At 47.0% G+C, this 26,140-nt stretch overlaps 1 protein-coding gene across 1 annotated transcript; it reads left to right on the top strand.

Annotated features, from left to right (window-relative positions):
- The first annotated feature begins 5,314 nt into the window (after nt 1-5,314).
- On the top strand, nt 5,315-10,305 carry BAMBI (BMP and activin membrane bound inhibitor). The gene is made up of 3 exons (XM_030503462.1): nt 5,315-5,707; nt 8,744-9,034; nt 9,499-10,305. The coding sequence occupies exons 1-3, from the start codon at nt 5,632-5,634 to the stop codon at nt 9,915-9,917; spliced, it is 786 nt and encodes a 261-aa protein (XP_030359322.1). The 5' UTR covers nt 5,315-5,631; the 3' UTR covers nt 9,918-10,305.
- The last annotated feature ends 15,835 nt before the right edge of the window (nt 10,306-26,140 follow it).

Below are 26,140 nucleotides of genomic sequence, written 5' to 3'. Positions count from 1 at the left end.
CCTTGGCTGAGGGATTTGGTGCTCAGTGTGTGACTTTTAGTGCAGAGCGAGGATAAATGCACCGAAGATGCTACCAGACACGGGAGTCCCCTTTGGAAAGGAAAAGGAGAACTGTGACCCCAAAAGCAGTCACATCTCGAGTGACTCTTCCCTGTGCATCCCCTGCAGCTCTGCTGAGCTGTCGGCACAAGGGACAGACCTGTTCCGGCAGCACCCGTGCTGCAGCGGGCGGGCGGGCCGGGGCCGGGCTCCCTCCTGCATCCGCGTCTCACTCTGTATTGAATGATGTTAAGCAGGGCTGGAGCTGGCGCCTCGGCCTCATTACCTTCAATTACAATAATTGTTGCCTCTCTCCAGTGTTTTGCATTTTTCCCTGAGGGGAATCTCTCTGCTCTTCTTTTCCAGCCTTGCTCCAGCTTCCCCCTATCGATTGGATCGCTCTGGCCCCGGTCCTAGGAGCGATGCCTCCAGGAGGATAAATGCAAATCGTCCTATTGATTGGGAGGAGTAGGAGTGCAGCTCCTTTGGGGGAGGGAGGATTAGTTTTAAATGAAAAAAAGTAAAGTGATGAGCATGGCAGGAAATGCTTCACTTTCTTGGCCCCTTGAAAAGTGTCTCTTTATCATGTCCTCTATCTGTGGGGAATGCAGATTAGTGTCACTGGGATGATGTATCACATGCGTATGGAGAGGTGGGTTCTGCGAAGCAGACACTAGCCTTGTTTCCTGTTTATTTCTTTGTGAACAGGTATCACTGAGCATCTCTGGAAGTCCCCTCCTCCAGTTTGCAGGTAACTGAGTTTCACTGGGGACATGCTAATTGCTGCTGAAAGTGAGCAGGCGTGTAGTGTGCAGGCCTCCATCACCTCTTTGAACTGCCCCAGTTACGGGGATAACGCTCCCTGGGATTTATTCACCTGCGGGAACCTGCTCGGCAGCTTCTCTGTCATCGGGGAGCATCTGGGGAAGGAGCCAGGCTTTGGGCTCTGTGTACTCTTAGCTCCTGAAATGGCTACTTGGTTAAGTAAACCCATGGCCAGCCACAGAAGTGGGGAGCCAAAGAAATTGCATAGAGTCGTATGATGTTCCCTGCCCCCTGGGTTTTATGTTGAGCACAGCTATGCTAGCTTAAGCCTTAATTATTTTTTAAAGGCAATAATCAACATAAGTAAAGGTAATTCAGTAGAATTAACTTGTGTGTATCATATCCAAAATGCTAGCACAATAACTGGAAAGAGAAAGTTGTTTCTTGGCTAGTGTTGAGCAGTTCAGAAAAAAACCCCAAACCCTACTCTGATTAATACTGCTCCAAAGACACTTTAAACAGTCCCAATCCTTTTAACTTCATATAATTTCCAAATGAGAAATTCCCAGCTGAATCATAATTGCAAGGTGCAAAAAAGAATGGATATGGTGCACAAACGTTGCTTTTGGCACCAATTTGAAATGATTGCAGTGCAGCAGTACCAACCCTTCCTTGCTAGTGAAATCAACATCTTTCATACTGGCCGTACTGGCAAATGCCAGCATGCACATGCAAACCCAGCAGTATGCAAATCCTCAGCTCTCTGAGGAATCCGGGTTTCCCCAGGACAGAGCTGCTGTGATGCCTTGTCTAGAGACGTGAACGTAGAATGGATTTCCAAACCCAAGTTTCAAACAAGTGGAGAACACTGCGTTAACACGGTTGTTGTCTGGCAGAGGTAGACAGAAGGGTTACATCCAAATGTTTGGGGGAAATGGTGGTGAGTTGCCAACATGACAGGCAAGTTTACAGCAGGGTGAGGAATTCATGATAATGTTCAAACCTGCCAGATGGAGGAATTACTTCTCACTGCAAACCACTTTTCTAGGGCTAGTTGCTTAAATCAAGTTTTATCTTAATTTAGTCAGTTTTGCAGGCATGCTGCTGGTGGTGGCACATAAAGGGTAGGAGCCACAGGGACAGGCATTAATGCCATTTCATGTGAAAAAGAGAAGGGGAACGTATGAAAGAAGCAATACAAAAGGAGGAGGTTAATTTTTTGAGGCTGGGTTCCCAGAGCCAGAGAGGAGCTCTTCTCTTGTTCAAAGTTACGTACTCAGAAAATGCTGCCAGGTTGACCTCTGTCTTGGCTTGTCTTATTTTCCTCCTGGATCTAGGAAAGACTTAAAACCCTTGTGGCAGTCATCCTCTCATGCCTGTGTTGGGGTTTTCAAGCACAAGAAGCTTCTGGAGAAGGTGGTAGATGTGGTTTGGGATTTCATGGGGTGGATTTCACCAGCTGACATTGGGAGGGAGGCTCTTGCATGGCTGCACTGCTCACATGCTCCTGGTGGAAAATAGGATGATGAATGTGATTGTAGGGGAAAGCAGGCCCCATGCTGAGCAGCTGCTTGCCTGGTAGGAGAAGTTCTGGTCTGGAGGAGTTCAGGACCTTGGATGCTCATCTGAAATGGTCTTTAAGAAGGACTCATCAGTTCTTAAGTCCTCCTGACAGAAACTTGGCACTGCAACTATCAGCTTGTGAAATGAAGTAAAAGAGCCAAACCGGCATTTGAGTGGCCTGCAAAGACTCTTTGGATGGATTTTTTCTTTTGGTTGGCAAATTCATAGAGTCATATAATTGTTTAGGTTGGAAAAGACATCTAACTTCATCTTCTTATAGACAAAATTTTTGCATCAAAATTTTGTGACACAGTTTAGAGCTGATGCAAAGGGGAATGTGCTCCTGTGAGATGCTTCCCAATACAGCCCCTTTCCCTGAGGTGCCTGGAGGCTGATTTTGCAACCAGGTCCTTCACTGGTGTTAGTTTCAAAGGGCTTTGCCATACCTGGTGGGAGGGAGCAGCCCTGTGCTCTGTGGGGCTGGGTAGTCCCTTCGCATGGAGGCTCCAGGCTGCTCTCCCATGGCTGCTGGAGACACATCATGCGGCCTCGGGCTCCTGACGCTTTCCTTGATGGTTCCTTGTAGTCATTATCCCACATTCCTTCTGGTTGCAGAACATGTTGTTATTACTGCTTTGTGCTGGGTCTGTCTCCTGTCCCTTTTTTACAGGCCAGTCTGGCCCTGTTTGCTCCTGCCTCCAAAACAAAAGCAGATTAGTGCTGCAGAAGCTGAATTGTTTTGTTTATGATGTGTCCTCTCAGAAGACCCAGCACGATCCTCGCGCAGGCAGCTCCCTGAGCAGAGTATCAGTGAGTGAGGAGCCACTGTCAGTCAGCCAGCCAGACCATCCTGAACCCTGGCTTGATGCACAGGTTCCCCAAAGGGTCTTTGAAGTAGTTACTCTGGGGGGAACTAAGGCTGAGAAGCGACCCTTGCTGTCCCTCCATCACTTGTGGTACTTCAAGCATGCCTGTAGCATGCAGAATTAGCAATTTTTTACAGTAAACTGTACCTCACAATTGAAACTTGACAACTGTCAATGAAATTTACTGCTCAAAACTGATCTGGAGCACATTGCCTTCTGGTTAGCCTGTCCATGCTCCCTCAGTCAGGATGTTTATAATAGTCAGGGAGTCTCTCATGTTACTTAGTGCAGTAATGTGGCTCCACGAATAAAAGCCATTTCCAGTCTGCTGGTATCACATGCAACAAATAAGATCTGCTAAATGCGCTTGTCACCAGTGGTAAGAACAGAAGACCCAGAATCGCACACGTCGCTGTAATGATTCTAACTTGTAATGAATGATATTTTCATGTGTTTGCAAATGAGTGTCTGATCGCTGGTGCCAGAGTGGGAGATACGGCTTGGCTGATCTCACTGCTTTTGTAATTTCTAAACAGAAACAAGAATTAGAAAATTACTTTGTGGTAGAGTGCAAATATGTATAACATAAGCGTAAAGACTGCGGTGCAGCACACGTGTATCTATCTTATACATATGCAAATCGCAAGACTCACAGTAAAACCATTATAACGTGTGATGGCATCAGCACTAATTAGCTGGAGATCCAGCCTGCTCCTCTCTGCCAAAGTAAACTGGAGTTATCTCAATCTCAGATTTCATATTTCCTCCTTTCTCTTTCAGGGGAGGAATGTCTCTGTCACAAGGTATTATGTCCTGAATCGAAAATGTATTTAAAGACTCACAAAACATCTCAAATTAAAATTCTAACGTAATTTTTGCTATTAACTTACTATCTACACATCATCCAACAGCTTTAATAGTAGCGTACCCAAATATTTAAAGCATTTTGCCCATAAATGGGAAACAGTCGGCGTGCAAGTAGAAATCATGGCTTATAAACTGTAATGGGAACAGAAAGGAGAAAACTAAGTTAGCGAAGAAATTTGAACTATGGGGCACACAGTTTTCAGGAGCAACACATGAAGGAAAACTGCCCAAGGTAAACACGACCCACAGGATGCCGGGTGGTGGGGCATCGCCTCCTGCTTCTCTCCTCAACGGCTGTTCTTCCATAGGAAATGTTGGAAGGATAATAGTTACCGTGGGGTGACACCGACCCACGGGCCTGCCCTTGCTGCGTGGACGTGACACCAGCGTGGAAGACCCCAGAGATGAGCGGGAGGCGCGGGACCCCCTGCGCTGCATGGTGCACCCCCGGCGGCGGGAGCGACATGGGCCGGTGGGAGGGAGACCGCCGCCGCCGCCGCCCGCCTTCAGCCGAGCCGCTGTCAGCTCCGCGGCAGCCCCGGCGGCGGTTCAAAAACCGACGGGGCAGTTCAAAACCCAAACCCGGCTGTAGCGAAACTTGCGGCATCCCGGGTGTCGCAACACTTGTGCATCCCGGTCTGGCCGTAATGTGGGGAGCGAGGCAGCGCGGCCGGGCTGGCGGCGGGGACCCGCCTGCTCGGCCTCATTCCCTTTCGCCGTTCACCGCGAGCGCGGCGTTGGCAGCACTGTTTATTGATTAAACACGGCTCCGCCAAGCCTGCAGCCAGAGCCACTACATTTGCTTGTGCAGCTCAGCGTTGCTGCCTCCGGAAGGCGGTTATTCCGAGTGATCCCGGCGGAGCCCGCTTGGGAGAACCCCGAAACTAACGCAGCGGGCGAGGGCGCTCCGTGCCGCCAGCGATCGCTATCTCGGTAGAGCCCCGAGGAGCCCGGGGACCTGCACTTAGTGCCCATCATTGAATTAAGCGGGGTTAATGGCCCGCCCAGCCGGCCCGCCCGGAGCCGGAGCCGGAGCCGCCGCCGCCGCCCGGGGGCGCCGCGGGCGGGAGCTCACGTCGGGGCCGCGCCTGCCGCCGGCGGGGGGGCGTGGCGTGGCGGCCCTGCCGGCGGCGCAGCCAATGGGACGGGGCGGGGCGGTGCAGGGGGCGGGGCGAGGCGGTGCTGCCCGCGCCCGGCGCCGGCGGTATTTACGGGGCGGGAGGCGCTGCTGCCGCGTCAGTGAGGCAGCGCCTGCCGGGCCGCAGCGTCTCCGCCGCTGCCACTGCCGCGCCCGGAGACGGGGGCTCCGCCGCGGCGGCGAAGGAAGGGGAAGGCAGGGAGCCGCGGCCGTCACCTCTGCCCGCCGCCTCTGCCCGCCGCAGCGGTGGCCGCGCAACGGCTCTGCCCACGGGCGAGCGGGTCCTCCTCGGTGCTCCGGCGGGGTAGGGGCGGGCGGCGGCGGCGGCTCGGCCGTGCCTGCGCTGCGGGCAGTGGCGAGCCGCGCCGCGCCGCGGGGCGGGCGGGCGGGTAAATGGATCGCCATTCCAGCTACATCTTCATCTGGCTGCAACTGGAGCTGTGCGCTATGGCCGTCCTGCTCACCAGAGGTGAGGCCGCGACGGGGTGTCTGGCGCCGGGGGAGCCGGAGGGAACCCGGGGGCTGCGGGAACCCGGCGCCTGCGGGGAGCCGCGCCGCAGGAAACGGGGCGCCTGAGGGGGCCTGGTGCCGGAGGGGAGCGGGGCGAGGAGGGGCGCCGGGCCCGAGGAAGCCGCTCAGGCGGCGGCGGTGTCAGCGCGGCGGGGCCGGTGCCGCGGCCGCCCCACGGCGAGGCGAGGGCGCGGGTCGCGGCGGGGCCCGCGCTCTGTCGGGAGCCCCTCACTGAGCTGCTGTTGGCGGGTGGTGGCGGGAAGCCGCCGGGTCTGCGCTCTCCTGTCCCGTCCCGTCCCACCTGGCCGCCGGTGCCGGTCAGTCGGAGCGCGGAGGCCCGCGGTTGTCAAAGCGGGAGCCGCGCCCGGCCGCGGGCGAGCCCTGCCCTGTCACCGCCCGCCGCCGGGCTGGGGCTGGGGCTGGAGCCGGAGCCGGGGTCTGGCCGCCCGGGGAGCGCCTCCGGGCAGAGGCGACCCTCTGGCTGCCTGTAATCGCCGTGCTGCGGGGAGGAGGTTAAGGGATAAGTTAGCGCGGTGATGATGTGCGACGGTATTTATTTATTTTGGAAGGCAGGCTGTAATTAACCCTAAATAACAGCCCTTGCAGCGTGCAGGGGGGAGCCGGCTGGCCCCATCAAAGCGCGCAGAACAGGGAGTGACTGAGTGATGTGAAGTCGCAGATACTGAAACTATGTGCCTGATAATGATATAATTAGGGGATCACAGACTTCTGGCTGCTGCTGACTTCAAAAGCTTTAAGAGAAGCCTGCAGTCTCTCCTGTAGCCATCTTGACTAAAAGCAGACATTTTTCTTTAATAGCTACATACAGTAACAAGAAAGAGGAGGGAACAGAAGGGCATTGTTCACTGTTTCAAAATACTAAATAACCTTTCTGGCTTTTTGCATAGCACAGGAAGAAACTTTATGAATTGACAGAAATACAGTTTTAATACAGTAGTACAAAGTCTATTCTGTTTCACCAAAAACGTGGCTTTAATTAAAAAGTAGTTGAATTAACCTGATGACTAGCCTGTCAGATTTTGTTTATAAGATTGTCTTAAGTCAATAAAATGTAGAATTTTAAGCGTGATTATATAAACACTTAAAATGGAAGTATGTGTGTTGTTTCACTTTCTTCTTGTGCTGTGCTGAGACTCAATGAAAGGACTGTCAGCCCTGGTGCTGTTTCTTGTTTGCATCCTATTTTTAACTCATAAAATGAGAAAATCATGAAAAGTTGGGGTGGTTTTTTTTTTTTTTTTTTTGCAGAGAGTTTAGGGGGAAGACCTCACATAGAATGCTTAGAAAATGATTGAGTCTTTTTTTCCATAGCATGCTGGATGACAGCGTGTGTGAATGCACAAAAAATTAGGTTACTTGGTCTAAAAGCCCAAGGGAATTGGGCTGGAGACAGTGAGACACTCCATCATTTGGCTTCTATTAAGCAGAGTTATTAAAGAGCAGCGGGAACTTCAAGGCCTGGAGCCTGCAGTAGCATTTTGGGAAAGTGTTGAGGTAGGCTGAAGAGGAGAAGCTAACTTGGTTGGGATGATTTTAAACATCTTTTGGAATACTTTTTAGGTATGGGGTGGTAGGAAGCATCCTGAGAAGGGGTGGCAGCAGGGAAGCCTGTAGATTGATTTTTTTTTTTTTTTTTTTTTTAAGTGCAGACTGTAGAAGGAAGACATCCAACAATTCGGTTGACTCTGAATGCCTTGGTGCTGCTATGATTGCAAGTATACCAGGCACCTTAGAAGTAGTTTTAAGTCTAATCTTCTAAGGATGGCTCTAAAAGCTGTCTTTCTGCTAACCTTGGATCGATGGCACATTGAATTATGTTTGAATTGCAACTTGCCTAGAAAGAGTAAGTTTTCCCTACAGTGCAGGACATGTATAATTCGTACCAGAGCAGTTTGGAGAGCACAAAGTGAAGAGTTTTATGAAGGGAACTTTTTTATCGCTTCCTTCAGAAATTTTTGAGGTTTCCTGAGAGATTTTTTCATAGAGCTGGTAGAGGATTTTCAGTCTTAAGTGCTTCCCCTTTTGACTGCATGTTGGATGGCATGCAAGATTGGGGAGGGGTGAGTGGGAGCTTTGAGCCTTGCAGTTTCACCCCATTTAATAACTTTACATTTGGCTTGAGTGACATTGACTCTGGCGAACATGTTAATTATAAACTGCACTGTTTCTGTTTTAGAATACTGATAAAAAAGCCTTTTTGCATGAATGGCTACTTAAAGAATTTATTTTTTCTGGAGAAATTACAAATAGTTGCCCAGTTTCACACAGTAAAAGCCTTCCTGACTGGGAGACTTCGATGGTAATGGTTCTAGCTAATAGCTTTATAAGGTGTTAGTTAAACCTTTTAAATTTTGGCACGGTTCTGAGAGGTAATAAACAATTCAGCATTTCCGACTTTTTTTCCTTTTTTTTCAATTGTCACACAAATATTTAAACCCAGTATTTTTGTTGTGTGCTTACACCCAGTTAAAAATGCATTACCTTTATAAAAATATACTGCTGTCCACATAGTAGTGGTTTAAAACATGATGTGACTTCCTATAGGGCTGAAGGTGTGTATTGGTTTTAAAACTGAGGTTTCACTTTAAATGTGGTTTAATGCAGCTGCTGACAGCGAATGGAAGTAGCTATAAAGTGGTCTTGTTAGTTATTTACCTTGGGAAAAAAAGCCACTATGAACTTCCTCCCCCAGTCCCTCTTTTAGTGAAATGTTCTTACTTTAATTCAAAGGACTACAGTACTAGTAATTAAAACAAGTGCCTCAAGGCATTTGCAGGGATTAAGGTTACAGCGAGGTAGGCACTGTACAGCGATGAGAAGGAAAACCCTGCTGTTATAGATTTACAGTCTAGAGGAGTGCCCCAAAACTGGCACCGAGTTTGGTTTTGTGATGCTTGTGGCTAGTAAGAGTGCCTAGTGAGGTGTCCTTAATGGGCCAATTTCTTACCTTTATTGCACAATTTTTATTTTTTAGGTGAAATCAGATGCTACTGTGATGCTGCACACTGTGTTGCAACCGGCTATATGTGCAAATCTGAGCTTAGCGCCTGCTTCTCCAGACTGCTTGATCCTCAGAATACACATTCCCCACTAACTCATGGCTGCTTGGACTCTATTGCAAGCACAGCTGATATCTGCCAAGCCAAACAAGCACAAAACCACTCTGGCACCACCACCATGTCCACATTGGAATGCTGTCATGAAGATATGTGCAATTACAGAGGACTACATGATGTTTTGTCTCCTTCCAGGGGTGATACTTCAGGTAGGGCAAGGAAGCTTCAGTGAAACCTCTCTTCTGGCTGTCAGGCTGGTGACAGTCAAAGCTTTGTATGTCTGCTATTGATTTAGTTGTTGCTGTAAGTAGAGACACCAGAGGGGGGAGAGGGTGGTTGGATGCAGGGGAGCAGCATTTCAGCTGAATGGCTTTTTTTTTTTTTTTTTTTTTTTGCCTGCATTAATGTTAAAGGTCTGTCTTGACAACTTGTTATTGCTTCTAAGAAGCAATGGCAATGGTATTCCTAGTTAAATCAGCTATCAAGATAAGAAATTCCATGTTCTAAATAGCCTTAGAAACTCATCTTTTTCTTTATAGGAATATTTTCAGTAGATACTACAGAGTGTGTAGCTGTTGCTCCTTAAACTTGTCACTGTGGCATTTAATGGAGTTGCTTATGTATAAACCAGTTGCTGATACTGAAATAATCTTCAACTTTTTTCCCTTTGCAGGACAAGGGAGCAGATATCAACATGACAGCAGCAGGAATCTCATCACCAAGGTGCAGGAATTGACCTCTTCGAAAGAGTTATGGTTCAGGGCAGCAGTAATTGCTGTTCCTATAGCTGGTGGGCTAATCTTGGTGCTCCTTATCATGCTGGCCTTGCGAATGCTCAGGAGTGAAAATAAAAGACTGCAAGATCAACGACAGCAAATGCTCTCCCGTTTGCACTATAGTTTTCACGGACATCATTCGAAAAAAGGGCAGGTGGCAAAACTGGACTTGGAATGCATGGTGCCTGTGACTGGTCACGAGAACTGCTGCATGACCTGTGATAAAATGAGACATTCAGACCTCAGCAATGATAAAATTCTTTCGCTAGTCCACTGGGGAATGTACAGCGGACATGGGAAGCTGGAATTTGTATGACCAATTATTTTTTTTTTTTTAATCTGAGCTAAACTTACTCTCTGAACTCTTGAAGGCCTTTGGGTTCTGCTGGACAGGAGCACTTTATCTTAAAACAAAAACTCTCGTAAATCATCTTTGAGAAACAAAGGACCTCTGCAAACAGAATCTTGGATATTTCTTCTGAAGGATTCCAAAAGTTGTCTTATTTGCACAGAGTAAAATACACTCAAATGTATTATTTGCTTTAAAGTTATGAAAGCAAAAATTAGAAGTTGTAAACACTGTCACCAGGGTTATCTGAACTGTAGGGAGCTGCGAACTGAGTTATTATAATAAACTGTATGCAAGCTCCTATGTTTCCTGACTTATTGTAAAGATTTTTTAAATATATATATTTTGTCTGAAACTTGCTTGTGACTTTTGTTTTGGAAAACAATTCCTTTTGGGGTGGTTGTGGGAAACAAATCAAGGTGGTATGTATGGTAATGCTTTGCATAACAATTAGATTCTGAAAAGAGAGTCTATTTTCCTACTCTGTGAGGGAAATTAAGTAGTTATTCCAGAGCAAAGGTGGCAGCTTTATTGTTTCATATTTCAAGTAGCAGCGAACTCACATCCTCAATTCTTGGCTATTCAATCTTGCTTATAACCTCAGTGAACTCTTCTGCAGTGTTGTGATAACTGTTTCTTCCTCTCTGTTAACGAAGAAGCGGTTCTTCTCTCTCTGCAAAATGCATTAAAGTGGCTTGAATTCTGCATAACTGTTTTTCCCCCCTTTGTTTTAATTCTATTTTCTGAGATTTTACCTTTTTTTCTCCCCACCTTTTACTTGCAAATTTTTTTTTGGGGGGGAAGGGGTGGGAAACCCTAAGACTTCAACACGTATTCTGCTGTATAGTTTATTTTTTTTCTACTGATAACCCTTCTGGGCACAGTGGAAAACATCTACCTTGTTCTTTGATAGTGTAACTCAGTATCGCATACTGCTACTTTTGTGTGAAGAATCTTTTATCTCTGGCTCCTTCTTTATGCTATTCTTGCATAGGCTTTTTTTCCCTGCCTGTATATTGTGCACTTAGTTGTTTTACTCCTTCAGCTAGCTGGCTTCACTTGATCATTTCATTTATTCAGTGCCTGGTTGCTAAAAACAAACAAAACCTCTGGATTATCCAAGGAGCTTATTGCATTTATTTTTCTTGTTTTATTAGACTTTGCTGAAGTAATTAAAGTAGACTTGCTTAAAAGGCAGATGCCACATCATGGTGGAAGAAGAGTTCAATCTGCTGCTGCAGAAGATAAAACTTGGCAAGAGTCTAGTATTCATCTGTGTTTTAAATAGCTTTAGAAACAGTTACGTCTCCTGTTCTGATGGTAAAGCTGAGCCCCTATTGCTGCCACCAGTAAAAAGGGGATGACACAAATGGGGTTACAACATCATTGCAGCAGTGCTCTGGTCTCTTGTGCCGCTTTTAAGATTTGCTGGGATGTAAGCAAGGGGAACCTGCCACTCTAAGTCACAAGTTGGTGTTCCTGAAAGCACACTTAAACTGTGTGGTAGGCTTGGTGGAGAGAAGTTGGTCACTTGGCTTCGCAAACAGAGGCATGGATACTGCAGACTTACCCCTATAGTTAAACACTGATACTGGCTGAGTGTGGTGAGAGCCTTGGGAATGCCAAGGTCCCACCGTGCCTATGGTGCACTATAAAAGTGTGGTTTAGAAGGATTATTTTCATCTGTGTTACTCAAGCTGCTGACTCCTATTGTCTCATTGAAGTGCCTGGAGAGTTGCTTTTAATGCGGAGAACTGTGCTCTCTGATTCCTACCTTTTTCTGCTGCTGAAGTTTAAGAAATTACATGGTTGCAACTGCTGTTGGAATCTGGCCTGTGCTCTTCTGGCTGACCTTTTGAAGTGCTGCTTTCCTATATGAGCTCTGCCCTTCCTTTGCACTGATCTGAAAGCCTAGGGTAGTTTTTTTCTCTGCCAAGTGTATTATATTTGGGAATGACTGGCTGGGGAGTTGGTGCTGAAAGAGACAAACCTGAAATACTGTCTGTCAGGCGTAGCTGCACCCGTAGTTACGATGACTAGACAAGTTAGAAGATGTGATGGCTAAACCTTTCAAGTGCTGTCTCCAGAAATCTGAGGGAGCATGTTGTATAGTCATTTAAGCATCCTGTGACCTTCACCATTCATTTGCTGCTGATTTGAATACATAAGGGCCTATTTATGCTTGCCATTAAAAGGCCAGTAAGACCGGGATGCTCTAATTGGCCCCTTGCTGTGGAGATGTTTTAAAGAAGAGATTGTTTGCCTTCCCCTGCAGTCCTGGGACCAGGGCCACTGGGTCAGAGTTGCTGGGAACTGGGGTTGCTCCGTTACCTGCTGCCATACATATGGTTTAGGTGTGGTAGCTGATATGGCCTAGAAGTTTCTGGGCTGCCAGTTTTCTAAGGATGAAATCTGGATTTCCAATTTATTTTAAAACCCATATTCAGGAAACTATGTTGAGTTCTGGTGTCTGTCTGGCAGCAGCCATGTGAGTTATGGAACAAGCCCCAAATCTTTTCACTGAAACTACTAACTGCAGAATCCAAGGAGTGTCAGAGTGGGCAGTAGCCATCTGCATTGCTAGATTTCTGTTGTGGCTGCTTATACTGCCTGCAGAGCTCAGCAACATCAGCTTTCCCTTACAATTTTAGGAAGCTTGTATTCTTGTGACAAGGGGGACCTTAGTGATGGTCTGTGGGTCTCCCAGCTGCTGGGTGCTGTACCCATGTGGAATAAGGCAGTCCTAGACAGCCACTGCATGCAACCCAGTGAGGCAGGGAGCAAATGTTAAAAGCTGAAGAGCCTGGGCAGCGGCTGGAGGCCAAAGAAGTGAGACAGTAAGTGATGACTATCCTTTTAAAATGCGTTTGATTTAGGAGCCTGGATTTGTCATTGTGCTATGCACTCTCAGATTTCCCCTGCAGACAATAACAAACACTCCTTTCTTTGAAACCTCTGCAAGCCCTGGAGCATAAGAAGGACAACTCTATTTCTAACTGAAACAGTCTCTCGGATTGGAATAAATAAAATCAAACGTCCAAGATGTAATTTAGTGTTCCCCATGCCTCTCTTTTTCCTTGATTCTTTCCTCAAAACAATAATGGTTGTGGTTTTTCTTATGTCTCTGCTTTTCCCGGCTTTGAGAGCCGCTGGGTTGGTATGTCTCCTCTTAACTCCAGCTGAACTGATTCTATTAAAACCCCCTTACTCCATAGGGGGCTTGACCTTTTTCTGAAATACCAAATGTGTCTGCTTTGGAAATCACAAACTTCTCCTCCTCTAAAGAGCTTGTAAATCTGGTTTCAATATTGGGTGATTACAGGCTGTGTAGAGAGCTTGAAAGTAAGCAGCCACTTCTGGTAGCAGAGTGCTGGAGCTGGGCTGCCTGCACTGAGCTGCGACTCTCATTTTTCACCCCAGTGTGTGTCTAGCATAAAGCCACTGACGTCAGCAGATTCACCCTGGATGAGCAGTTGCTGGATGGACAGATGGACAGCTTACCTTCTCTTATGAGGACCCTGGCATCCAGTTTGTGTTGTACAACCACTTGCTCTGTTGTAAATCCAGCAATCTCACTGCAGGATGCTGCCCTGGAGAGCAAATACCCAGAAAAGCCTGGGGAGAGAGAGCAAGGATTTTCCTTAGGTGTAATGGGTGCATCAGCACCTTCCCTTGCTGCTGTCGTGGCCATTAAAACAAGGTATGAACAGGGAAAATACATTGCCAGGCTGCTTGTGTGGTGCGGGATGTATCTGTTAGCTACAGGTCAGTGGGGTTCCGCAGTGAATAAATGAAAGGAGAATTTGGCGTTCCCTTTGAAAAAGAGGGAGATAAGAAGATTATCTCCCAAAGAAAAAAGATCTATGGTCAAAAAAAGACCTTCATAATAAGGCACAAGTTGCATGAATAAAAGAAAGGTGGTCTCTGAGGGAGGCAAAGTTGTCTTTATTTCTTTTTTTCAGCTGCTTTGCCAGGTGGAGATCAATGGAAGCATGTTTGTTTTGTTCCAGTGGCTGGTCACTTTGCAGGAAAACACTCTTCCTTGTTTTGGTTCTAGGAGTTACTCGGGGAAATGGTATTTTTGATCTGTCACTGTATTTTATTTCTGGAAAAAAGTTGTGGAGAGGTGCTGTAAAATTACGGTTATCTCTTGGGAGGGCCCCAGTGTCTCCAACATTATGAATTCTGGCTCCCTCTAAATAAACAACCAACCTCCTTTTCTTTGTTTCACCTCTAACCCTTGTCTGCAGCCTTTACAATCCCAGGGGGTGAATCCTGAAGTAAAACAAACTGCAAGGGAAGGAAGCCAGGAGGGAGCCGCAGTGCCTGCAGATTAACAGAGCCTCCTGCTCTCCAGCCAACCTTGACAAAAGGATTCAATCCTGAACTGACCTTCAGAGGGAAAAGCAAAACAAAAACCACCTTGACTTGAACTTCCAAGGCTAGAAGTTTAGAGCTCGGTTTGATGTCTTCTACAGGGAGTTAGAAATGCCAAACACCTGTCTCGCAGACCCAAATCCTAACAAGTTATCCAGGACATCTGAGCCCCAAATCAAATGGCTTTGAAAAATCTAGGATTTGCTCATCACTGTTTCCAAGTCACCCATTGTTGCTAAAAGGGCATGAAAATGTGCTCTTTCTTTCCCAGTGTGATTCTCTAGGCAAATATATAACATCCAGTTAAGCAAAGAGTGAGTTCTGTGGAAACATTAATATTTAAATTCAACTTTTCATGGAGTATTTCTGCCTGGAAGCAGGTCCTGCCCTACAGACCAGCCCTGTTCTCTTCCCTGTAGGCAGGAGGGAGAAGAACAAGTCAGCCCTGATGTCATAAAAAAGACAGTAAAAAAGGCATTAATTTAGGGTGAGACCTTTTTTAAGAAGTTTTAATAAAAACTGGAGCGGTAAGGTATTTTTCTCTTTCTAGTTATCACACTATTCTAATACATCAATGGCCACTCAGTTGGGAAAAACTAGTGAAATATATTCTTTCCCTCTCCTTAGCTATCAATCAGCTGCATTTAAAAAATACTGACTGGAGACAGCTTAAGCAGGGAGCCCCATCTTTAACTTCTTTTTTACCTATTAGATTAAACTTCTAGGATAGTGGAGCAGCAGGGAGATGAGCTTGCCTTTCTTTTAAGTACATTTCCATTTTTAAAAGGAGGGCAACCAAAAAAGAGGTAAAAGTGGCATTACGATGTCCTTTCAGTGTGTGCCTGAGACTGAGACTTGAATGGTGGGGAAACACTGGCCAGACAGTGCCGGTGGGAGGAGCCAGCATTGCCACCGACCACCAGACTGGTTTCACCCTAATGGTCTGCGGGTTGCAGAGCTAAATCCCCTTCCTGTCACTCGGGAGGAAAATAGTGGTGCAGTCAATCTCTTCCTGGCACTTGGCTGTGACAACGGGGAGGGACAAGCAGTGTGGGCTCAGAGTCCTGCCCAGGCTGGGTGGTGGGGATGCGTGGATTTGTGTGCAAATCAGGGCTTGTGTCAAGCAGGTTGCTTTGAAATGCTCCATTTGTTTACTTCTGGCTGTGAAGTAGCTATTTCATCGGTGGAAGAAGATTTATTAACCAATTTTTTATGGCTATCAACAATGGCTTAGCTCCAGCAGGGTCCTCAGCATTTTTATGAAGTACAGTGGGTTCCAGAGGCAGAGGTGTTTTATATTGTTCTGGTATTTTAACCCACTGAACTAAGGCCTCTATCCTGCAAATACTTAAGGATGTGCATAATTCATGCAGGTCCCAGGGGGGTGTTTTGTCACGGTGGCTGGCAGGGTTTTGCTGAGCTCCACTCTGGGCACCTGCAGTGGTAGCAGGCCTGTTGTTGAGGCTGCAGCAGGCTGGGGGGGGTTTCTCCTGCATGGCATTTGCTTTGTTAAAGCCTGCTGTGTGGAGTTGAGAGTTAGTGCTGCAAAACTGGTGTTCAATCACGCTACTGGTGGCCATTGGGTTGGTGTTTTCCCCACAGTGGTGGCCCAGCTGCCCTGGCTGGAGGTGGGGATGGGGGAGTAAAGTCCCACTGGACATGATTTAGGGTGATAATTAACATGGATGCATGTTCATCAGGGGCAGTCTCTCACCAGCTCAGGAGCCTTGTCTTGGGCTGCAGCCACTTCTTCCCACAGGTGGTGTGGGGAGGAGCACCCCAACAGTGCAAAGGAAAGGAGGGCTGCACTTGCGGGGTTCTGGTCTGGCTCCTGTGCACAGTGAGACTGTGCTCAGGAGGGGACATGTTTTAAAGGTTTTGAAATCATACCTGGTTTAGCTTCCCAAACCCAAAGCAATCTCCCCCAGCAAATCCACGCCATCCCTGCCCTGCGCTTATGGCACATCACTGGCATGTGATGCTTAGGCCGAGCCACATCTTTATGTGACTGATTTCCAGCCATGGAGTGATGTGTTTCCATCCTCCCACCCCTCCAGGCAGGAGCTCTGTGCTCTCTCCTGAGCGTGCTTATGGTGCAAGCAAGAGCAGCATAAAGCGCAAGTGCAGAAGCAGGATGGTTCTGCGGCAGTCTCACTGCTGGCAGGATTGCTCTTTTCCATTTCTCTCTGCAAAAGGTTTCCATCACCTATGTCCTTTTTCATTCTGCACACAAGAAATCACGTGATTTCTAGACCCGCAAAAGACCAGTTCTCGAAGGCTACCAAGTGACCAAATTTGTGCCTTTAGTTGTAATTCACCTCCTTCGTGCACATGCATGATAACAAAGGACATAATTCCATGAACGTGTGCAATGGTTTTCCCACAAAACCCCCTCCTCAGACCTCATTCCCTGACCACCTGGGCCCCTGGTCTGGCTGGCTGCAATCTCTCCTCAGCTCCTCATCTAGCGGTGATGCTCCTCTCTGTCTCCCTCCCTCCCTTGGATGCCTTTCCACGACCTCTCCCCATAGGGCCGGAGGCGCAGGGGGCCCTGGCTGCGCTGGAGCAAACTCTCCCTGGCAACAGGTACCATTCCCAGCCTCCCTAGCTGTTATCAGTCTGCAATAACCTTTCCCTTATTTGATTTTTTTTCCCTAGGGGGACTGTAAGGGACAGCCACAACTATGTTTCTCCAACCCAATTCCACCTGCCTGCTCACTGGTGGGAGGACAGCCAGGAGCATGGTCCCCCCAGAATGGGCTTTGGGGTGTGTGAGAAGAGCTGGCCTCTGCCAGCCTCCATTGATGAGCGGCCTCACCTCAGGATGGGACAGGTCCAAATGCAGAGGTCTTCTTCGTAAATAAAAAGTATAAACCTAGCTCTCTTGGAAGTGTTTTTTTCGTGTAGCTTTTATATGAGAAGCTGACAACATCTCTTTTTTTCCGCATCAACAGATGACAGAAATAAATCCTCTTATTTTTGTTTGTAAGAAATGCACCAAATCTGGGACCTGCTCAGACATTATTTTATTTATTATAATTCACTTATTATAATAATAAGTGAAATTTGACATAACTTTTTGTTTTTAAAAACATCCTATACCAAAGCATTACATTTCTAAATGTGTTTTATAGGCTAGTGTTAAGACTGCTTTACAGCAGCTTTTTGCTGCAGGAGGGATTGATTGTGGGGTTCTTTAATCTCTGCCTTCATTATATGCTCTGTTATCTGTGGCCTGATTACTGCTGTGCTTTACTGACTGAGGGACAGTTCTGTCTGTAGAAAGGTTGTCACCCTTTACCTCTTTGAAACGAACTTTGTCCCCATATATCTGCTGTGGGCAATCAATGCTCCTGTCTGTCTTCTGCAAGAGAAAGGGAGTCCCCTCAGCCCCAGGGACTTCTGCAGTCCTGTGCGGCTCCAACCCCTTCCTAAGTCACCTCCCTTGCTGTCCCACTGGTGAAACAAAATGCTGGTGGTTCTGCTGGCATCTTGCAGCTTCCAGGAGAGCTGCCTCCAGGAGGCATTTTATGGCAAGCACCTTATCGTAGATTATGGCTGAGCATACACAAGCACTCCCGGTGACCAGTGTAATCCACTCTTTACTGGCATAATTTGACTTTATTTTCTATTTACACAGGGAGGCTTGGGTGGAGTGTTATGTACATGGTATCAGAGGAACAGTCTGCTCCACCCTGGGGCTGCACGCGTGCTGGAGCCAGTGCACCCGGCGCCCCGAGGGCTTCAGGAGCTCTTTGTACTCCAGAGCAGTCTCCTTGCATGCAGGAGGCATTTGACTTTCTCCTACTAGTGCCTTAGCAAGCAGATTATAATGGCCCAGTAATCTTCAATGCATGGCCAAATATTCAATGACATTTCCTGTTTCTAAATGGGGATCAATAAGCCTGACGTAACAGTGCTGAGGACAGCACCGAGCAGGTGCCTGTTGGACATGGCTAATCTCTCATCCACATAGAGGATCTCTTTTGATACTGCATCCCTATCTATATATTAATATTTGGTAATTCATGAACAATTTTCAAATTTGTAATGAGTGATGAAATACCCTGGGAACTGTTTGCTTGCAAATAGTTTCCAGAGTATTTCATTATATATGACAAATTCGTAAGAAAGTAGTTGCCAGAATTGGGATTCCTGAGTCGTCTGCTCTTGAGGAAAGTGCTGCAGCAGGACAGACAGCCTGGTGTCTGCTTGATCCCAGCTGGGCATGCTTTCTGTGGATTTTTGTCTCAGCACCATTTGATAGATACACCCAACAGCAAGATTACAGGGATTTGCTACCTGTATGAGTCAGTGAAAATGAATCAGAAGTACAAAATACAGGCATAGTTTCCAGTATTTACTGAAGTATCTTATCCCACTGATTTCCTCCACAATCACCCATTTTCCTCCTTTGAGTAAAAGTCACCCACCTGGACTTTCAGATACTAAATTTTCAGATACTAAAACTAAATTTTTTCTTGATTTTTGGGGTATTTTTCCAACAGATTTCTACAAAGCTGGTACAGTTGAATAACAGTAATTGGAGAGTAATGGCCATGAAATGCCAGGTTTCAGAGTGGGACAGCGTAGTCCTGCTAGAGAAGGTCATTGGGAGTTTCTGCCTGGGACAAAGTTGAAGGATTTGGCACAGAAGGAAGATTGAGCATGCAAAATCTATTTTCTTCCCTGAAAATAGTTGCAACTGTAGCTGTAGTAATAAGCAAGTCCGTTGTGATGCGATACGATGTGTAAAAAGGGCAATAGCATTATCAGGACTATCACAAGGCTATAGAAAATTAGCAGAAAAAGCAACAAATGAACCCATCCCAGCTCTGGAACACAGCAAGGATGAGCTGGCTTCCAGCCTTCAGCACCTGCACAGAGGATGAAGGGCGAGCTTTGGCCACAGCCTGTGGATGGGTGCACTAGAAAAGGGTCTGACGAGATGGCTGCAACCAGTGTTAGGAAGCGTATGGGGTTCAACTCAATTACCTGCAGCTCTTCTGTGACACTGTATTATATGGACATAATGTCTGTGGATGGGGTGAGTTTGGGCCTCAGGGTGCTTAGTGCTTCATGGTGCTGCAGCAGGCATCACCCCCCGAAGCTCACAGCTCGTGGAGAAGGGCAAAGCAACGGCCAGAGCTGGCTCCATGGTGATGGGAGCTGCTGGGTGCGCAGCAAGGGCAGGTTTCTCCCAGCAGGATTTCAGCTCCTTAAACAGTCCAGCTTTCAGGCAAAGCACAGAGATGAGCTTAAACCTGGAATGAAATGCCTAACTGTAGTCTGCAGATGCTGGCAGCCTGTGCTCAGGGACAGCCTGGGTCAGGTTGCCTTGCTGGGGCACTGTCACCGTCACTGTCACTAAACAGTCCTCTGGGTTTTGCGTAAGTGACAGCTTGACCAAAGGTCTCCTGTCTCTCAGGAAAGTGTCCTATTTGCTGAGCTTTGGGTTATGCATATGCTAAAATACATAGAAATATGTGTTCATAAAACTTAAAAATCAAATAATCTGAGTCTTCTGGCTGAGGCTGGAATTAGGTAATTAATTTATGTATTGGCACTATATGATTTATTTTATAATAGTGTAATGGTTTTATATAATTAATAACATATTCAAGAGAAACTGAGGTATTTGAATGCCCTGCCCAATTGACTGTGCACTCATACTTTGCTCTTCTCCTTGCTTCCTCTGGCCAATGTTTATGTTCTCTAGGTAGGAAGAAGACTCCACCTCTCGAGGACTTTCCAGGTCCATTCCAGAAATCAGCTGCAGATTCCCACTAAATATATCTATGTGCAATGATACCTGCATATGTACAAGTGTGTGCAAGGGACTAGGGGTATGTGGGTATGTACAAACATAAGTGCTTTCCCAGGCAAGGAGGCATGACAGCAGCTGGCTCTCCAGACCAGCCTTTGAGATGCTTGATGTTCCTGCCAGGAGACCTGTTTCCAAGGGTGCTGTGTTTCTGGACCATGTACTTAGAGATATCATCCTTACAGATGATCTTTCCAGAGCTTATGGGGACTTCTCCAGGGCACTGGGAAACAATCTACTTTGTGTCGTGGCAATGCTTGCTGCCCAAAAGGGCTTGCTGCCCAGAAGGTTCTGTAACCCTCCGGAGACAGGTTACAGAAACTTCCCCAGAGTTCACACCAAGTTAGAAATGATTCTTTGGAGTTTCCTTCCTTCTTTTCCCACCAGCCAAGAAACGTTCACACTGTTTCTTAAATATAAGAAAAATACTTACAATGCCGCTTTAAAACTATGTGTGCGGGGGAAAACCCCTACTTGGCCAAGGGAGGAAACAGTAGAGACATAGCAACAATTACTGCTAAGCGTGTTTATGTTTGTTCTCCCCAAAACACGAAGAACAGGAGTAAATACAATTAGTCACCAGCCCCTGGTGGGGGAGTGGAGGCTAATGAGTCATGGCCACTCTCAGCTCTGTCCCCAGAGAGGTCAGTTCCAGTGCCCAGTGCAGGGTCCAGACCAGAGTAGCTCCTGCATACCCTCTCCTTGGGTACAGTGGCACCAGGGATGCTGAAGGGGGCCCAGTGGTGGTCCTACCACCCTTCCTGCCTGGCTGTACTATGGGTTACTCACCCATATGAAAGGATGGGATTGCTTGTCCACAGGATCTCTCTACTCTCTCTGGGTAATGCTGTGCTCGTGTTTCAGTTCATGCTTCAGCTGTGTGGAGGATCAGGCCACTTCCTCACTCCTGTCCAAAAAATTGTAGCTGCAGATGGAGCAGGTCTAGAGAGGCAATCAGGCAGTCCAGAGGAAGGGATCTGAAGGAATCTTTCTAGACTGCTGTCTATAAGGTGTGTTTTTAGAACCCGTTCCAGTTGGTGGCTGGGATGACTCCCAAGCAGGTATGTATTTCCTGAGATTTTCCAGACTAGTGAGTGTGCAATGTTACCATGCGAGCATCTTCTGAAACCTCTCTCTGATTTCTCTGCTTTGCCCCCTCAAGGCAAACAGATGGAAGTTTAATCCTCTCCCCTTAGTGTCTCTGGATTGCAAAGCCTTTGTCAAAATGGAGCCTGAGATCTTAAAACCTAATGCTTTTTCCTAGATATTGAGATAATTGCTATGGGCCGGACACAAGCAGAATAAAGAAGCCAGGCTAGGTAAATGGGAAATGGCAGCAAGTGAGAAGTAGATAATGGAAAAAGTAATTCAAAATTATTTTCTTCATGTCTCCATATACCGATTTGTTGCTAGGACAAATGGAAATAAGCTTAATGGATTCTTCTCTGCTCTGAAGGTTTGAGACCAGGTGAATTGAATTTCTGCCAAATTAGGGAAAAGTCTGGGCATTTCCTATCCAGCAAGATGAGAGAAAAGCAAAACAAAAGAATTAAGGAGTCTTTCCATATTCCAGATTTTTAACAGGTTACGAAGCATTGCAAGTGGATGTGGCAAAAAACAGGGTGACTCTCTTCCAGCTTGCTTCTTACTGGGAAGCAGTCCACGTGTAAGGCACACCAGGTAGAGAGGGGAAGCAAAGCTTAATTGCTTTGGGTTGGATCATCCTTGGCTAGGTGATGCCATGGCCAGCCTGTTCTGCTGTTAGTGATGGCCATTTCTGCAGGGGGATGCTGGAGGAGCTGATGTCCCTTCCAGCCGCACTCCGAGGGCACTGAGTTCCTTCTGTAATGGCTCTTGTGCTGGGTATGGCTTTTGCCCTCAGAGGTTGTTTGGAAAGCAGAAGCTCTTCACAAGTGCCCCTGTAAGTGTGTGCTCACCCCTATATGGGTGTATGGACACCAGAAAAAAAGGAAAAAAAAAGCTGTGCAAAGGATTTTGTTTTCCAATTTGTACAGCAGGCCAATTTGCTGTACAGATTTATTATTGTAAACCTATTATCTGTGTAGTTCTTGCTATCTGAAAAAAAATGGATGACTGCAGATGGATGTAAAGTGGTGCTTTCTCCTGAACAGGAAGAACAGCGGTCCTGGAGATGCTTTGTCAGATATCTGCTGCAAACCAGCTTTGTGGCATTGACTTCAGCAAGACAACACTGATCTTGGCATCTCAGGCTCTAGGAGTGGGCATTTCCTTATGCGTCATGGCTGTGGTTTTATTTAATCCTTGCTGTACATAGTCAATAGCAGGAAGACTCTTGTGACATTTTTAATTGGCAGCGAAAGATCACATGCTTGCAGAAAATGTCCTGTGTGAAATCACATCTTGAAAGCAGTGCCTGTGTAGAAGGAGAGTGAGGGGAAGATGCTCTGGGTCCCCAGACAGGAGCTGCATGCCAGCTGCCCTTTGGTTTAGTGATAGAAATTGCCCCAGCAAGAACCTTGGGATTCGGCTGTTTATGTCCATCAAGAAACCATGAAAGAAGTGGGAGCAGCTAATTCAAGTGTTTGGTGATAATATGAGCAGGGTGGGTGTTCTTGTTGCATGGAAAATGTATAGTTGTCCCTTTTAAACGGGATGTGCAGTGAAAAGTATTGCAGCGTGTCACAGGAACAGCTTATGCACAGCTCCCAGGTATATCAGTCCAAACAGTGAGATCAAAATATAACTTTTCCTGCATTGATATAATGCACATTGCAGTTTCAGTCAACCATAGCACAAAAAAAAAATTAGAAGGCAAACTACACAAATGATCAATGAAGCTAATTACAGTTCTCAATGAGGGAGATAATAGCAATGCAAGAGAAAGTAAATACTTATTAGCGTTAAGCAGCATCCTGTCATCTGTACAAAAAATAAACACATTTATCTAGGCATCACCTTAATGGCCCAGGCTATGAAAAGGTGGTGTGCTTACTTCATCCAGATGTTGGCATGATTTATCAAGTCTAGGGGAAAACAGAAGAAGCTCCATGATGCTAACAAATGTAAAACAGGTCTGAATGGCCAACTGGACCTTAATATTCACCTCAGATCTTGCCAGGACACCAGCCTGTTACCTTACAGCTATGGCAGGTGTTAATATTACTTGGCAATATGCTATACATTATATATGTAATATGGTACTTTACGCAACCCCTCTCCCTCCTGGCCATCTATAATCCTTTCGAAGATCTCATTAGCCCTAAGTCTACGGGCAAAGTTAACGGGCACTTAGTTTAAAGGCAGGTAGGACATGCTGGGGGCCTCTGGAGCCAAGATGGCACAGGATTTAAGTCTCCTCTTTGAGATCCACATGACAGCTTTGCTGAAAGCTATTGTGGTTTCATGTCTGGAGGTGCTAAAAATCCCAGTGGTTACAGGGTGGGTGGCAAGTGCTCAACCACTCTGGAAGTCAGGCCAGGCATGTCCTCACTGGTCATTTCTCTTCAACCATCTCCAAATGATTCCTCAGTTTATTGCCACTAAAGCCTTTAGCTCTGTCTCAAAGGCTCTCCATTAATGGCATAATGAACTGATACAATGCTAAGTCAAAGGATTCAGAGCTAGTGTGCAGTAAACATAAACATATGTTTAGTGTTGGGTTATAAACTACTGTAGCCAAAGTGGGTAAGTGTTATAAACTTCAAACACGAAACAGATGCAAGTTAATTAGAGGCATGAAAGTGATGACAATAGAAGTGAGCTGTAGCAAGGAAATGAAATGTTAGTTTAGGCAGAAGTTGCTGCAGCTCTGCCTTACACTGGAAATGCCTTCAGTCTCTGCTGAAGATGGGAAGGCATAGACATATTTTATCGGGACAGCCAGGCATGTTGCCCATATGCCAGAAATGTAGGTCACTGTTACAAGTGAATGCTTGAAGGAAACACAATCTGGCAGGCTTTTGAAAGCTGGGAATTAACTCGCAATGAGGTCAGCTGTGGCTGAATCTGGACTACAGCATGTATGAAGGCCCCGTGCCCTATGTCGGTGTGGCCAGGTCCCAGGCCCAGTGTGGCCACAGGGAAGCAAGTGTTCCACTGATGTGTGCATCCCCTGGGAGAGGGGGACTGGGGTCCCTGGGCTGTGCTGTGGGTTGCAGCCCTCCCTCCCCTTTAAGGGCTCAGGTCTTTCCTCCCCCTCCAACTTCCAGCCCTTGTTCCCATCCAGAAGAGACCTCCAGGCCCTGGCCACGGGCTGCTAGGTGCCCAGCTGGTGGCATGAGCCCCAGTAAGGTGGTAGAGGTGCTTCACCAAGACTAGGCAACCCCCGTGACTAAAGGGTTGTCCATAATCCCAGGGGTTGTAGTTCCTTCCTGCCTTGCTCTTGGCTTTCCTCCTCCCCATCACTGTAGAGAACGGATTTAGTGACTCTCTTCTTGCCAGTAACTCTTCTCCCTAGATGCTTATGCTCTGCTCATGCCTGTCATCTGACTAGTCCCAAAAGCAGCAATTTGGAGTAGTCGGTGCTGTTTTATTAGGGTCGTGTGAGCTGGCGTCCTCCAGGGCCATGCAGCTTTCAATGATTTGGATGGAGATTGTGCAAGAAGAGGGGTGTCTGGTGTTGGAGGGAGAAGAAAATTTCCAAATAAATGCCTTAATAACAGGAGCTCTGAGGTAGCTACAGAAGCCTTGGATACGTTTGTTCCCTTGCCTCTTAGTCCTGTGAAAGGCTGCTCTCGGGCATAGACAGACCGTCTTTGTCCTCCTGGAGTGCTGCTCTGATGTTCTGCCCTCCAACATTTTCTACTGCTCTGCCTCAGACAGACTTGGGAGCCAAAAGGGCTGCCCACAAAGAAGATGGTTTAAAATAGCTCCCCTGACAAAAAGAGCATTGCTGTTCTGCTGTTCCTCCTTTCCTACAACCTTGGCACCGGTGTTGCCAGACTCCAAGCCTCCGCACCCATGGGTCCTGGGGCCAGCAGGCTGCTTGAACCTCTGCTGCTGGGGCACCTATTCACCCCATCAGCATTGCTGTATGCCACCGGTGCCTTGTCCTGCCATCACACAGCCAGTGGAGCAGGGAAGCTCACCCTGGCACTTAGCAATCCTGCCCAGTCCAGCCCCATGTCCCGGCACCCCTGTGCAAGCCAGGGCCTTGAAGAGGTACTTGAGGGATTAGTCGCAGTAAAAGTCCTCCTCTAAATGAGAATTTCAGGTTGGGGCCTGAAACTGTAGCAGTTTGGAAAGCACCCAGTGGCTGTGCTGTCAGGGAGTGCTCACAAGCAGTAAAATAAAACCGTTGCCTAATTATAGTTTCACCAAGGGGCACTGTAATGCTATGATATTAACTCCTTGCACATAAACAGCGATCGGCAGGGGCTTGCCAGCAGTACGTGTACCTCCAGGAGATAAACAGGTAACGGTATCACGGTGCCGCCATCCAGACGGTAGACAGCTGCATGGCAATGAAGGCGAAATTACTGACACATTTACTCATTCTGTACCAAATTACATGTGACTGGGGCAGGAATTACACCCAAGTGTTATCCAGCCCTCCCTTCATTGGCAGAAAAATCTGTGGCTGGGAATTAACAGACCACGGCGGAGCAAGGCAGAACAAGAAAGGGGCTTCTCACCATTTGTGGAATTGAAATGAAAACGAACAGGAAAAAAAAAAGCAGCAGCCCAGGGAAGGTTGTGATTATGATTAGCTATTCATTTAACGAAATCACGCACCGGCACAGTCCTAATAGGAGGGTCTCGGCTGGCAGAGGTATGCAGATTAAAGTAGGGAAGCTCACTCAGCTGGTGTTGATATTTTTATTTGGGGAATGCTTTTCCCCTTTAATTGTTTTAGACAAGATGGTTAAAAAAAAAAAAGAAAAAGAAAACCAGATTGCTGGAAATGACTGCATGGGGGGGAAGGATGGGGAGGTGCGGTGGCGGGGGTTTCTGTCCACACCAAGCTGTTTCCCATCGTGGTTCCCATGCTGTGGCAGGCGATGGGCAG

This window comes from Strigops habroptila, chromosome 1 (assembly GCF_004027225.2).
Source record: "Strigops habroptila isolate Jane chromosome 1, bStrHab1.2.pri, whole genome shotgun sequence".
Lineage (NCBI taxonomy): Eukaryota > Metazoa > Chordata > Aves > Psittaciformes > Psittacidae > Strigops > Strigops habroptila.
This window is presented reverse-complemented; position numbering and strand designations above follow the sequence as displayed.